At 36.5% G+C, this 14,925-nt stretch overlaps 1 protein-coding gene across 3 annotated transcripts; it reads right to left on the bottom strand.

The window, feature by feature from the left end:
* Position 1: 1 nt before the first annotated feature.
* Positions 2-13,570, bottom strand: LOC132127245 (uncharacterized). Of its 3 annotated transcripts, none has more exons than XM_059539025.1 (29): positions 13,519-13,570; positions 13,038-13,187; positions 12,823-12,937; positions 12,566-12,731; positions 11,933-12,072; positions 11,450-11,534; positions 11,063-11,196; positions 10,824-10,940; positions 10,096-10,219; positions 9,833-10,011; positions 8,727-8,875; positions 8,432-8,622; positions 8,095-8,203; positions 7,418-7,959; positions 6,827-6,903; positions 6,590-6,681; positions 6,289-6,483; positions 5,976-6,073; positions 5,668-5,781; positions 5,412-5,511; positions 5,240-5,315; positions 4,782-4,933; positions 4,535-4,686; positions 3,069-3,249; positions 2,810-2,974; positions 2,642-2,723; positions 2,085-2,388; positions 496-556; positions 2-343 (listed from the first exon to the last, which is right to left on the bottom strand). In XM_059539025.1, exons 2-27 carry the CDS (start codon positions 13,165-13,167, stop codon positions 2,229-2,231), a joined length of 3,825 nt encoding a protein of 1,274 aa, XP_059395008.1. In that variant the 5' UTR covers positions 13,168-13,187; positions 13,519-13,570; the 3' UTR covers positions 2-343; positions 496-556; positions 2,085-2,228. The 3 variants fall into 3 exon arrangements, with proteins under 3 accessions (XP_059395008.1, XP_059395006.1, XP_059395007.1); XM_059539023.1 differs by having other exon boundaries at positions 13,038-13,218; positions 13,283-13,564; XM_059539024.1 differs by having other exon boundaries at positions 13,364-13,564.
* Positions 13,571-14,925: the final 1,355 nt, after the last annotated feature.

The raw sequence follows: 14,925 nt of genomic DNA, 5'->3' as shown, positions 1-14,925 counted from the left end.
TTTTTACATGTTTCCTTTATTGGAAAGCTACTGAATGCAACAAGACACTGGCAGTACATTTCTGTAACAACAACATCAGAACATTTAAATACAACTGAAAACATTTAAAAATTTATTACAAAGTAACATCAAAGCTCAAACTGTTGATGTATGTAAAAAAACAAGTCTGGAAGCTAAATATTTGGAACATTTTCTTCATTAAACAGTACATTCAACTTAAAGAACACAAACCACATGCCTTAAGCATCTAAAATGGAAACAATTCAGATGCAAAACATCGGGAACAGCTTTTCTTTAACCGTGCAGTTTGACTGACTCTGGAAGTGTCTGCTCAAGACCTCCGCTAATAATTAAACAATGAAATAACAAAAATTAATTCTGGAGCATTTTCAACCAGGAAATCCAGCAGGATTTTTCTAATATATAAGCAAAACGATTTACACTAGCAATGTATTCCTAGGGTCAAATATGTTTCGTTTTAAGCATCTTGTATACCTGTTAGGATGGTTCTCCTGATCAGCTGCCTCAATCTTCTCTCCTAGCTTGTTTATACATTCTACAAAAAGAAAACAAATGGGGCTTTAATCAGTTAAACCAGGGATAGGCAACGCCGGACCTGGAGTGCCGATGTCATGCAAAGTTTAGCTCCAACTCTATTGAAAAAAAAAACCTACCTATAGCCCTAGTAACCCATGTAATTCATAATAAGCCCTATATTTATAACATATAAATAGCCCTACTAATCCATTTAGTAAAAAGTTTATCCTATCCTAAGTCATGTGGGTTTGATTATGGTTGGAAATCAACTCTGCAGAACAGCGGCACTCCAGGACCGATGTTACCTGTTCCTGAGTTAAACACTTCATTGTGTGTTTGAGCTTAAGACTGTTTTAGTGCCGGCGTTAGATAGAGGCAAAACAAAGAAAAGTCTTGGAGGCAGCCAGTTCAAAATTTGGCTACATAAGGAGTTTAAAATGTCATCTTGTGTTGTTGGATGGTAAAATCGATAGTACAGTACAGTACAGTAATTAGAAATTTTATCACATACCTGCTGCCACCGACGGACAAAAAACCTGATGACAGCTATGTTTAAAAGCAATCGAATGAGTGGACTGGACAGAAACAATCATCAAAAATGCTTGCATTTGCAGCACATATAGATCAGGAACAATTAAATAGTGTTGTTATTAGTTGTTATGGATTATGGTTTGGTCACGTGAACCCCTAAAGATTTCTCATGCATCTCGCAATATGCAAGAGTATGAAATAATGTCTGTATGCATGTGTGTAAAAAAAACAACAACTGGCGACTTGATATGCTTAATCATCTGTGACTGTATATACATTGTTGTGATTGATTGTAGCTGGAATTTTTAAGAGCCTGGTAAGAAAGGATAATCAAATACAGAAAGTTCAAAAATGAATTGAGAGTGTCTAGAATTTTGATTTCTAAAAAATATTCACATCTTTAAATGCACTGTATTCAAAGTAATGTACGGTAATGATACTGTAATGTCACTGTAAAATATCATTATTTAGAAGGGGGTATTACATTTTAAAATAACTATTTGGCCATTGCATACATACCTCTTCAAATATCCATTACATTGAATGTTGAATTTTTTTTTTTTTATTGGCCCAGTTGATCACTCATGTAAAAATAGTTGCCTGTTGAAATTGAAATGTATGCCTACATCTTCATGGCTAGATAGACACAAGTGAGTTTCTCTTTACTGTACATGTTAGCTTTCTCAGTCAGGTAGGTGTAGATGTGAATCACTCAACCAGTGTCAGATCATCCATCCACTGAGTGAGGATATGTGTCGACCAATCTGGTTTTGTTTTTGAGATAACAATTGTGGCCCCAGACAGTGAGTGACCTTATCTATTCAGGTAAATCATGTTTCTCTGGTCATTGTTAAAAACAAGCAAACAAATCTTGATAGCTAGTGATGGAGAAGCAGTCCGGGGAATCTTTCTGCCTCCACCTAAGCTCCGCCCACAAAAAACATCACAATGTTTGCTGAAAAGGGGTCTGTACTAACCCTTGAAAGGAGACTAGAAAAAGACTTCTATCCACGCACCTGCTGCTGTCTCTATGTAGTGCCCTTCTGGACAACCCAAGTCCTCTCTCACATCCCCCTCTCCTTTTATGTCAGACACGCTAGACCAAGTACAGATTAATGTTTGACAGTAAAATATCATTCAGAAGACATATTTAATCCTATTTATAAAAATCCAGAGGCTGGTTTTTGAGACAGTCTTTGTGTCTGCAAAGAAAAACATGGAGCTTCAGCACTCACGGACCCTGGGTCTCTAGGGTTTTTCTGCTCTGTGGCTCTTTCCAAAAACATTCTCTGTAGATCCTCATCAAGGGTGGAGCTTGCCCTGTGAGATTTCATATGCCATTTCAAAGTAGAAGCAACTTTATTTTAGTTTTAAGAGAGGAAAATACAAATAAAAGAACCTCTTAACATGGATCTAAATATTTTTACAAATAATTCCACTCCATAAATTCCTTACTGCTGTAGACAATTTTAATAGAAGCCATTTCACTGATATATCACACTGTGTCTTTTTTTTGTCATCACCGTGTCATAAAGTAAAGCCTTTTACTACTGCAAACTATTGGGGGTTTTACCTCTCAGTTTCATCAAGGCTGTGACTCTTCTCTCTTTTCTGACAGTTTGCATTTTCAGCAGGGTTGTGATCTGGATGATGGTCTGAAAAAAAAAAAAAACAGAAGCACATTACTTCAATTCCTCATTTAAGTTAATAAAAACACAGTCCTACTGTAGATCTGTCTTACCATGTATCTGACATGGGTTTTCACCCTCACATCCTTCCATCTTCTCTGCAATGTCTTCATCATCAAACACCTTTTCATCAGAGGACTCTTGCTCACATTGACGTTCAGAGTCTGACAGGTCATCATCACCTACCTCCGCTCCCTCCTCACCCACATTATTGTTCTCTGCAGGAAGCACAAAAGAACAGTTTTCCCTTGTCATGGCAAACACATTATTACGTTTTTAAAAACGGTTGGAATGAACAACAAACTGTCGAACCAGCAGGATGCTCCGTCTCTTCACTGGGCCCCTGGCTGGTCTCAGTGGTCTGTCTGGCTCCAGAGCTGGCAGTGGTGAACTCTGCATTACCGCTGGAGGAAGAGTCTATTTCCTCCCTTCCATCCTTAGAGATGTTGATTTTTACTGGAGACTGCAGGACGCTGGACACAGAGGCATTTGTCTGAAAAGAGAAGCAGTATACAAGGATATCAGTATAAATGCTGCAGCTGTGACTAAACTGAGGCAAAAATAAGATAATGGTACATTTACATTTATCAGATGCAATCTTCTTCAACCAAACAACAACAAGCTTTTGTTTATAATATAAAGAAGTTGTCTTTACTGAAAATGCTCTGAGTGTATTCAAGTTGCGAAAACACAGAAAAGATGTCAATAGCATAAAACTAATAATAATACTGAAGATATCTGATGACTAGAGTGTACCATAATTTTATGCCAGTAAAGATGACATTTAATAGATTACATTTAAGATGACCCTGGACCACAAAACCAGTCTTAAGTAGCACAGGTATATTTATAGGAACAGCCAAAAATACATTGTATTGGTCAAAATTATCGATTTTTCTTTTATGCCAAAAATCATTAGGATATTAAAGATAATGTTCCATAAAGAGATTTAGTAAATTTCCTACTGTGAATATATAAAAACTTCATTTTTGATTAGTAATATGCAATGCTAAGGACTTCATTTGGACAACTTTAAAGACAATTTTCTCAATATTTGGATTTGTTTGCCCCCTCAGATTTCAGATTTTCAAATAGTTGCATCTCAGTCAGATTTTGTCCTATCCTAACAAACTGTACATCAATGAATAGCTTATTTATTCAGCTTTTTTTTTTAAAGGTGGTTTTGTGGTCCGGGGTCATGTATTAGAAATCAGAGATGCACTGATACTGAGATTTTGGGCAATAACTGAAATGATTAATACTTATGAAATCTAGATCAAAGAAATTATAAAAAAAACACCCACCTTAAAAGACAGACAGATAGATAGATAATTAATAATCAAATACATATTTATAAATAAATAGAAAGTAAAGGAATAAATGACATGATAAAATCAATTAATTATTGCTAAATTTTTGCATCACCTTTTATTTATTATTTTCTGTATTTATTTGTAACTTTATTTGTATTCTTTTTAACTTATTTTCAAATTCTTATTTTCAATACGTAGCCAACATTCTTTTACACTATGCATGTTAAAAATTAAAATAAAATAAAAAACAGGATCTATGTAGACATTTTAGGTTTAACATTATTTAGTCCAACTAGTGTAAACAATCTGGGGTGTTTATCTGAGTATAAATTGTCAGCTGTATATCACTTCATTTTACTTATTGGACTGATATGGAAAAACATAAAAAGTCACATTTATTGCCTGATACTGATATGATTGTTGTCAGAAATGTAATAATTCAAATATCATGATTCATTGACGGACAGTGCTGCTGTCTCCTGCGCTGACTGTGGCGAAACTCTCTGTGCAGACAGTATTGGATGGAGCACTGCCCCATGGTGACGTGTCCAACAAGCTCTGGAGGTGAGGGAGGGGCTCAGTGCCAACCTGCACATCTCTGAGGTGTGTCCTATGGCCTGTAATTAAACGGAGTTCACAATTAGACGAAACTGACCCACACAACATATTCTGAAACTTCATTCATGTTACATTCTTCTGATTCCCAGTTTACCTTTTGGGCTGCGTGGGGTGCTGTTACAGGGTGGATGTCCTCTGCTGAGAGGGATGGGCGGGGCTTCGGCTGACTCCACCCATTCTAGGTGACTGGCTGGTGAACAGGATATGCTGGAGAGGTCTGCAATCTCAGCGAGGTCTGGCAAACAACTGATCGAACAAAATTATCAAAATGTGGAGCACAGACTCGACCAAAGGAAGATTTCATTTATAATGACAAAAGACTTATACATACAAATGTACTTAAGAAAAGTTATATAATGTTTGGGGTTGGTAAGATGTTAATATTTTAACAAGTAATGTATTCCTGTGATGGCAAAGCTGACATTTCAGCAGCCATTACTCCACTGTTGACCCCAAAACTTAACAGTTAATAAAAAAGAACATGTATATTACAATAAACTGAATTATATCATCTGTTATTGAGCTTTGTGTGAGATGATTTATTTCTTGTACCTGATGGTAGGAATACACCTGTGCACTGGAGTAATGGATTCAGATTCCTTTGAGTCCTCTTGAGCAAGCTGGTATTCTAGATAAACAAGGGTGACATAACGGTTATAAAAAAGACAAACGTTACCCATAAAGCAGGCAATGCAATAACTGCAGGCTGTTTTGATCTACATACCACTCAGACTGTTTTCACCAGCCTGTTTTCCCTCTGCTGGAGATGTGCTGGGACGACACACCTCCACTGTGACGTCCAACTCGTCCTCTGAGCTCAGTGACTGAAAGACATAACAAGGGTAGAGGAAATCTACCTCTTTTATTCTTCAAGGCATATGCCTAATCTGATTTATATATATATATATATATATAAATTTTTTTTTGGCATTATATAAAGAGTGTCCCAAAAAATCTAAAATTGCATTTTGTATTTTTACCTGAGAACGCTCTTCACCAGATGATGTGTGGTTGGACAGGTGATGTTTGGGTGTGTAGAACATGCTAGACTGCTGTGTCTGTGTACAGTCCAAACCATCTGAACTTCCCTCATCCTTGAGATATAACATACATTAAAGGAAACATATTTAGAAGTTTTATAGCATTTTGTTGTAGAAGTCCACCTGTACTGTTAAAGTCATACAACAATCTCGATGTAGTTTTAAATGACGATTTATTAAACTCACACTGGCTTTATCAAACAAACTTTTATACAAAAATATATATATATAAAATCATAGTTTATCACCTCAGTTTGGCTTGTCACCTCCAGCACTCCATTTGTCACATCAAAAGTGTGATAGATAGTACGGTCATTTGTGCTCTCCTCACTATCACTCTGAATACCTGGCATTAAATAGCATTTTATATTTACAATTATTTAAAAAAAAAAAGGAATTTAATATAGAATTGAGCCCAAATAAAACATTAAATGAAATATCTTAAAGGAACAGTTCATCCGAAAATGAAAATTGTCAGAGGGTTAACAGCATGAGGGTCAGTAAATGATGACAAAATTGTCATTTTCAGGTGAACTATCCCTTTAACAGTAATTTCATTACCAGCAAAACTCTTGAATAGATGCTCCAGATCAGTGCTTTCCTGGTTCTCATATTCCTGGTAGTCTTTCACACTATGACTGTCCTGTAGGTGGAGCTGTTGCTCTCCTACATCCTCACTGTCACTGCTGCCAAAAGCACTCAAGGGTGACCCCAACCACCCACGTGTCATTAGGGCAACCATTTCACTAACCTCACCTACAATGAGTACACACACAACAGGTCACATTACACCTCTAAGACAGTCTTTGAACTGAATAAATTACGCATGAAGATAGTGAATGGTGTGGCTGTTGTTTCTCACTAGTCCATGAGGGTTTTGTTTGGACGTCATTTTCAAGAGATTGGTGTGTGTCATCTTTCTGAGTCTCTGACAACCCAAACCGTACATGTAACCTGAAACAAAGAAATGTATTTGCTTTTTTTTGTCATGTTCTTGACTATTTGTTCATATATATCCTTCCTGTTGTTGCTATCCATCCATCATTCTCCTTTTGACTTATATCAGTCTTTTTCTGCTAATGCTCTTATACTGTTGTACCTCTCTGACTTTTGACGTCCTGTCTGTTGCTGTCCTCTTTTTGTTGTTTCAACTCTCTTCAAGTCCCTGTTATCCTCCTGTAAGTAAAGCTTTTTCCTCATATTTTTTCAATAATTTATTTCAATCATTAAGCTTTACTGATTTTTATTCCTTTTTTGTTTGTAGGTGATCTCTGTTGGGGTATGCTTCACTCATTTAGTTTAGTTTTTTTTTCTTTCTTCAAGAAATTAATACTTTTTACGGAGCCATGACATGACATGCAAGAAAAAATAAATAAATTGTGTGCACAATTTACTAATTTGTTCCCTCAATGTACTAAAACGTGCAAACGATTACTATTGCGTTCCCTCGATTTACTATTGCGCTCCCTTGATTTGCTAAATTGTGCGCATAATTAAGCAAATCGAGGGAACGAATTAGTAAATCGAGGAAACACAATAGTAATCGTGTGCACGTTTTAGTACATCGAGGGAACGAATTAGTAAATCGTGCACGCGATTTAGCCTAATATTTTTTCCTGCATGTCATGTGCGGGGCTCAGTAACTTTTATTCAGCAAGGGCATATTAAACTGATCAAACGTGACATATACCTTTATACTCCTAGGAAGGGATGTGCTGTCGAAGCTCTCATCTTGAGCTGAGCTGTACTGACTGTCCTCCTCATCTCTATTAATGGTCCAGTTGGGAATATAATTTTTAAACGGTGGTCCCACAGCCTTCCCAACACCATCACTGCACTCTTTTTCCATGTTCACCCTCTTCATCACAGCATCCACCTCATCAAAGCATGGAGCGTCCAATTGGGCGGCCTCTACATTATCCAGACTCTGTTCAGCCTGCTGTAGAAGAACCTGAGACACTTTAAGGTTGAGAACAATGGAGCCAGTATGCTTTGAGATGGAGCGGCTAATTGCCAGATCCTTGTCTGTATCACTATAGTTAGAACAAGGTGGCTCAGAAAGTGGAATATGATGGGTAGTTGGCCATTCATGCAAAGCAGTGACGTCACTATGCGAAATATCCCAGTGGAGGTCATCAGTGTCTGTGGTGGACTCCTCTTCTTCTTTGTAGATTCCTTCCAGGTGATTTTCTTGGGTCTCATTATGAACTGCAGTCCTGCAGTCCTGATATACTAAGAGGAAAGAATAGGACAAACTATATTAATGTATTACATTAAATTAATGTTCTTACCAGACACTTTCTCACAAAATCGATCATTTTCTATGCTCTAAAACTTTCTGTAATAATGACTGAATGGAAATCTCACCAGATTTGTCCTGCTCTCTCGTCTGATTAATGTCAGTGTTCCATCTAGGGATGCTCTGAAGAGCTGACCATGAGTTCCACCCACGTCTCGTATTCTCGCTTCTTATTTCCTGTTGTAGATCAGATTGCACCATTTACTCTCATGCTGATATACTGTATATTACTCTCTATATCTCGAAGAATCTTGTATAACATATCCAAAAAAATTTACTTACTGATTTTAAATTTTCGTAAAAAGACTTTTGAACAGTAGTGCACATCCAGAAAATAAAGCATGTTACATGTGCACTGATACATACTAAAGAGATACAGTATCAGAGCTAGACCATTGTACAAACCCTTATATAACAGCGTAAATTAAAGCACAAATCGTGCAGGTTGCTGGTCCTGTGCTGGGCTCTGTGTTGCAGGCCCTCCTGCAGGAATTGGTAATAAGGCTCAGGCACGGCAGGGTTTGCTATCAGAGCCTGACCGGCTTCAACCGACCGTTTTATCCAGCGTGGATCCGTGGAGCCCCATGGCAAAGCATCTGTACAAGGCAATATAACTGCTTTACAAGTGCAATGCAATCTAGCAACACAAACAAGATCTATTACACAAGCTCTACAGTTTGCATCACATGCATGAAGGTACCTGTGTAGATCTCCTGTATAAGGGTGCACACACTATAGAGATCAGCTTTTCCAGTACATGCTCTACATCTGATCACTTCTGGAGCTGCCCAGTTGATAAGGCTGAGAGGTAAAGGAACGAGAGGTGGAGTGTAGGTGCTTGTTCCCTCACTGCAATTGGAAAAGAGGGTAAAGGCAAGTTAAACAACTAAAAGACTGTGTCCATGTAAGCCATTAAATTGACACATTTCCTAAATTCAGGTTATTTTAAATATATAGAGTCTTAATTTAATTTAAAGGGGCCATGACATGGATTTTTATTATTTTCATTTGTTCCTTGAGGTTTACTTGTAATGTTAAAAAAAGTTTTTTTGCCCACAAAAAACAGCAAATATGTGGGAAAATGATTATATTTCTAACACATATTCTGACTCTCTGTCTGAAATGATCTGATTTTAAGGGGCGGGTCCTTTAAGGATTGTCAGGAATCAGCCACTGTTGTGATTGGCTGAAGTCTCTGCATAGGAAACCTTATCAAATCCCCCTCGCTACTGCATGTTAGTGTTTTGACAAAATGATTAAAAAAAAAAACGCTAATTTCCAGACAAAATATTATGAAATCATTTACTTTTGGTTTATGATGCAGCTGCAGCCAGATCTAGTACCACTTCATCTTTCAAAAAAAATGTTTCCGAAAGCGAATGTGCCCCTGTATACTGCATCTAGTTTAGACAAGATAGCTGTAATGATTATAATTTCTATTTGCTTTAGACGCGTTGTGATACTCATATTCAGTGTAATCAAGTGTCAGCTGTTAAGCGACTGAACTCCAGTGGGCGGGGCCAATGGAGAGAGGATGACTATTCGTCGATGTCTTGCTCTGGATACAGTGTTTATGCAAACATTTGTGCCCAGGTGACGTCATCTTGCACCTCAGATCCAAAACAAGCCATTTTTGGAGCTTGATTAAATAAATGCTTTGTTTACAATGAGGAGGAAGTTTTAATCTATGAAACTCGCAGCATGTTGTAATAATACAGAGACCTCTTATATGCCAAAAGATCAAGGCAAATATGATTTCTCATGTCATGATCCCTTTAATATATGCCTTTAGTGAGAACGGTGTACCTGGGCACAATAAACCCGAGGCCTGTAACCTTGGCAATTCCAGGGTGCACAATAAGTACAGTGTGTGAGGAAAGGGCCCGGAGCACCAGAGATCGGCCATGCAGGTACATTAACACCTCACACACCTGTAGCACCACTGATAACAGGTCAACCAGCTGTAGGAGAGGAAACTCATCCCGCTGCAGATTGTAAACAAGGAACACATTTTAAGATAAACCCCCTTCTCAGCCATTTATAAATCTTTTTTAAATTTCAAATATTACCTTTTGGTGCAGCAGACTGTACAGGGACCCCACATTTACTCTCTCATAGACCAGCTTTGTGCTGTCCAGGTCAATGGACACACTCACAGCCATCAGCAGCAGCAGGTGCGGGTGAGACAGCTGACTACACAGGATATAATAGCAACCATTGCTACTGCACAGTGTATTTAGATAACACATGACAATGTAGAAAAAAATAATACAGGTTTTGAATTACTTCAACAAATGATGATAAAACTTTCATTTTAAGCTGACGTATTCCATAATTAAAGTATTCCATTTCTGTCAACATTAAATTAAAATGGACCTTAATAAATCTGTTGAAAAACGTCACTGGTTTAATTGTGCATGATTCTAACCAGGGTTATTGTTATAGGTAACTAAAACTATAGCTAAAACTAAAAAAAAAAAAAAAAAAAAAAAAAAGATTTAAATTGAAATAAAATAAATGTTATAAAATGTTTTTTTTTTATTTAGTTGATGTACTGAAAAACTAAAACTGAAATACAAATGAATAAAAAAATGTACAGACATTTATATATATATATTTCACTCAGAAATACAGAACGTTACGGAAGTGAATGCACTGCAAAACAAAAATTCATATTGTCTATAAAATGATATGATACAGAAAGATTTATCATCTAAATCAAATTTTAATTCAACAGTCCTTTACATGTTTAATGTCAAACTCTTTTGTAGCTTTTAAAGAGTGTTCATTGTCCTACCAGCAATACTCCTGCTCAGAAATGAGCAGATCCAGGAGACCATCACGTTCTTCATATTGTTGCACAATCTGATCATGCAACTCTTTAACAGTGACACGACATCCTTTCCAACTGCAACTAAGGCACAGTTAAAAAAATGATTACGTTTGCTGTAAGGAAATGCTGTAAATCCATTTCAATCTGTCCTCTGATTTCACGCATATTCAATAAAAGGTCATGGCTTGATTACAATGTCTTACTTGGTCATACGTATGAAAGATCCACACATAAAGGAATTGAGAGGCTCATCGTTAGCTTGAGTTAAATCACTGTCATTTATCAAGGGCACAGAAGCAGCCAGTCCCAGACCCAACTCTGGCCTTTCAGAGTATAACTGTAACGATTACAGAACAACATCTTAACAGCTTAATGTGATTAATAGCTGTCAACATGAAATTACATTGTGTTTAGTAGATTTGGTATGCTAATGGAACAGGGAATGTTCATTTTATAATCGTAGTCTAGGATTTAGAACATGTTTGTTAATAAATATGAAAACATTTATGCATATTATTAAAAATGTGATGTGTGTTCAGGTTTAATCTTCTCAAAATATTTGCAAGAGAGAACAAAATGTTTATGCATACCTTTCCATAGCCAAAACACTGCATCGTCATATCACAGGTAGACATCTTATGATTTATTTTATCTTCATGAGTGAGCCCAGATGCCCTAAAGAGAAGGACAAATATATGTAAACCTTTACTTTTTCTTTTGTATCAGAATCAATCAGAATCTTGAATCACTGTTCTCTTTCTCTAAATGACACTATAACTAAAGGCTGGAGAACATTAAACAATGTTTGTACATATTTTCCTTTGAATTGCATTCAGGTTCTCTGTTGTCGAGTGTTTTATTCCTAGTGTTCCAAAATCTGTTAAGGTTTTGAAAGTTGCATATTCAAGCCTTAAAACACAGAAAGTGTTAACTAATAAAGATGAATGGCCAGAGACCCAGACAGCAATATAGTGTTGGCCCAAATCCGGCCCACATCTGGCCTGCGTGAAATCCATTCGGGCCGGATCTGGGCAGACACTGCTTGCTGTATGGGGAAGAGCTGCAGATCTTACCAAGGTCGCAAAAGCTTAAGCAGGGATGGAGAGCTGAGCAGTGTCTTTGAGGAGGTCGGGGTGGTACGCGCATCCCTGGATGGATGGGTTTGCAGCAAGCTCTGCATTTGAGACTCACATCTCTTCAGAAAAGCAAGCATCTGTAGATAAAAAAAGAATAAATGGTCTTATGATGCCTTTACACAGCGGTGCAAATACAAAGAAATTACTACTATACTAAAATATATTATGGATATATAAATACACAAATACAGTATAATTTGAAAATATTTACATGTATTAATATGTCTATATTTATATTCATATAATTAATATTATAAATAAATATAAAACATAACTTATTTTTCTGAAATATATACATGCATTTGTGTTTTTTATATACACGGCAAACATACATATATTATGTAAACAAAAACTTTTATTTTGGATGCAATTAATCATGATGAATCGTTTGACAGCACTGGTTTTAATTAAAAACATACTGAAATGTGTTGAAACTATTAAAATTGTAATTAAAATGTGATGATTATATTATGAAATACTCTGTCATAATAAAGACAAAGTTTAAGGCTGCACTGGTGCTGTATGTTATAGATACAGAACCAAAGCAGCATCAAAACAATCAGTACACACCTTCGGACTGTTCTCCTGAGCACCTGCCTTGGCCCAGTCCTTCGGCATCCGGCCCTGGTCATCATGGAGACGCAGGTCGCCGCCAGAATCCAGCAGTGAACTCAGCAGCCAGGGATTACAAGAGAAAACTGCAGCATGAACGGGGGTACTTCCATCATTACAGCGGCTGGTGAACATAAACATCACACATGAGATAATATGCTATTTTCATATTCAAACAAGCTTCGTGGGCTTATTATGTGAAGGTTTGACCTTACTGATTTGGGTTTGCCCCATACTGTAGAAGCTTCTCTGCTACACTGGCAAAGCCAAGGAGAGACGCACAAAAGAGTGGTGTCTGTCCAAGGTGATTCATGCTGTCAACTCCCACACCTATGGAAAATGTCATTTAAAAAGTATTAATAAAACATGTAAAATCATTATAATGTATGTGAATATATATATATTGGAAATGCCTCTGATGTATGCTAACCTTTTTTGAGCACATTCTCCAATTTTGCTACTTTTTTCTCAATTGTGTATCTGTGCAGAAGAGTTGATAAACCTCCACCTTTTACTTTGCCGAGGAGCACAGGACAGGGCATTGGCTGAACCCCTGTCATGATGCAGATGTCCCATGGATCTAATTAGAAAAGCAAAGATTTCTTCCTCACCTGAAAACGGAAATATGCTTGGTTAAATAATTTTATCATAGCAAGCCGAGCAATAAATGTTTACTTACTAATTGCATGTGCAGTTATAGTTAAATTGGCTTCAGGCATAAAGTTCGAAAAAAAAAAGTTTAACAAGAAAACTAACCAGCGAAAACATAACCTTACTGACTTCTGTCACACTCAAACATAAATTTAAATGTAAACAACTTAACTGTACATCTATGCTAGGAAGCGGGCACCATTAGCTCAAGCTCATTTAATATCAATAGGCCTATTCCTATTTATCGAATTATAATTTACCCGTTCAGGTAGAGTAAGGTTCACCTTCGCTAATTAAAATTTGCGATTGAAAGTTTTTAAAATAAACAAAGATTGGAATTCAAATAAGTTCTTCGATATTATGCTTTTTTTTTAAGCTTCACGCTCTCATAATTCCGATGTGCAATGGGAATCGGCGGATGAATACTATTGGGTGGATCTTGAAATATCGACATTTCAAATGTTATCTAGAATCGATACTACAGTGTTTTAACTAATTATTTTAATATTTTAACGTGGAAATTACAGTTTTTATACACTTTAAAGTGAGAAAATAATTTTAGCAAAAAATATTCTATGATGCGCACTATTTTTCCTTCTGTTTTCTGCCTCCGCGCAGATTTACTTCAAGGATCAAACGTTATGCCTCGAAACTAAATTAATGACGTAGTAGCTCGTGTAAGATAATCGGTTTGTTGTTATAATAGGTTTTTGTAAGTTATCTAAGGAGTGCTCAAAAAAAATCTAACTATCTTTCTAATCTTTTTGTATTCTATTTTCTTTTCATTTATTATAGATTTAAAAAAAGACCTCTAACACTAGCTTGCTCTATTCTTTTTCTATTCTATCTGTTTTCTTTTAATTTATTATATTATTTAAAAGCCCTTGCTATGTGTACTGCGTTTAAGCTAACAGATTTGTTATAGCACTTATATCTCACTGCTCTTTTGTTGTTTTTGATTCCTTCCATTGTCCTCATTTGTAAGTCGCTTTGGATAAAAGCGTCTGTTAAATGTAAATGCAATGTATGTAATGTGCTCTGTTATTAATGTTAGCAATGAATAAACCAAGCAATGAGTAAATAATGTGAATAATGTTAGCAATGAGTAAATAGCGAACTAATTTTTTTTATTTATTTGCATTCTAAAAACATGTATGAAGGTAAACTGTAACGTTAAACATACTACTTTGAGAAAAACGTTTGCAAACACTCCATAGATCATCACAGTCCCGCCCACAGCCGGTGCCGGAAGTAAAAATTCAATACAATTTCTGCATTGACATTTAGGAAATAAACCATAAAAACGTAACCATACATGGTAGACTTAAAACCAGCTACGGCTGTACTAAGCGATAGTATATGCTCATATAAATGCCAAAAGTTCATGGGGCACTAACCTTGTTTTGAGATAAATGCCTTTTATTCGCGATGTCTTGGATTAGTACTTCATTACCCATAATCCTGAACAATCCCACAGTGATGCATCTGATTGGTGGAACTCGTGTAACTGTCTTGTGGTTAAACCCCGCGAAGGTCCGTGAAGACTGAAGATCATTAATAAAAAAATTAAATAAAATAAAAACCTGTGTTGCGTTTTTGCACGGTAGACTTATCAGTGCAATCATGACCTCCTTGGCTGCTATGATGGCTTTTTTCAAGGAGGAAAA

This window comes from Carassius carassius, chromosome 45 (genome assembly GCF_963082965.1).
Source record: "Carassius carassius chromosome 45, fCarCar2.1, whole genome shotgun sequence".
Taxonomy (NCBI): Eukaryota; Metazoa; Chordata; class Actinopteri; order Cypriniformes; family Cyprinidae; genus Carassius; species Carassius carassius.
This window is presented reverse-complemented; position numbering and strand designations above follow the sequence as displayed.

What these genes read in the sequence shown, in the direction of transcription:
- LOC132127245 (XM_059539025.1), bottom strand. Translation starts at nt 13,167, where the DNA reads ATGACAGGGGTTCAGCCAATGCCCTGTCCTGTGCTCCTCGGCAAAGTA. An exon ending in CTTAAGCTTTTGCGACCTTG is followed by an intron (nt 11,535 to 11,932) that starts GTAAGATCTGCA and finishes CCTTCTCTTTAG; the next exon opens with GGCATCTGGGCTCACTCATG. An exon ending in ACAGTCTGCTGCACCAAAAG is followed by an intron (nt 10,012 to 10,095) that starts GTAATATTTGAA and finishes TACAATCTGCAG; the next exon opens with CGGGATGAGTTTCCTCTCCT.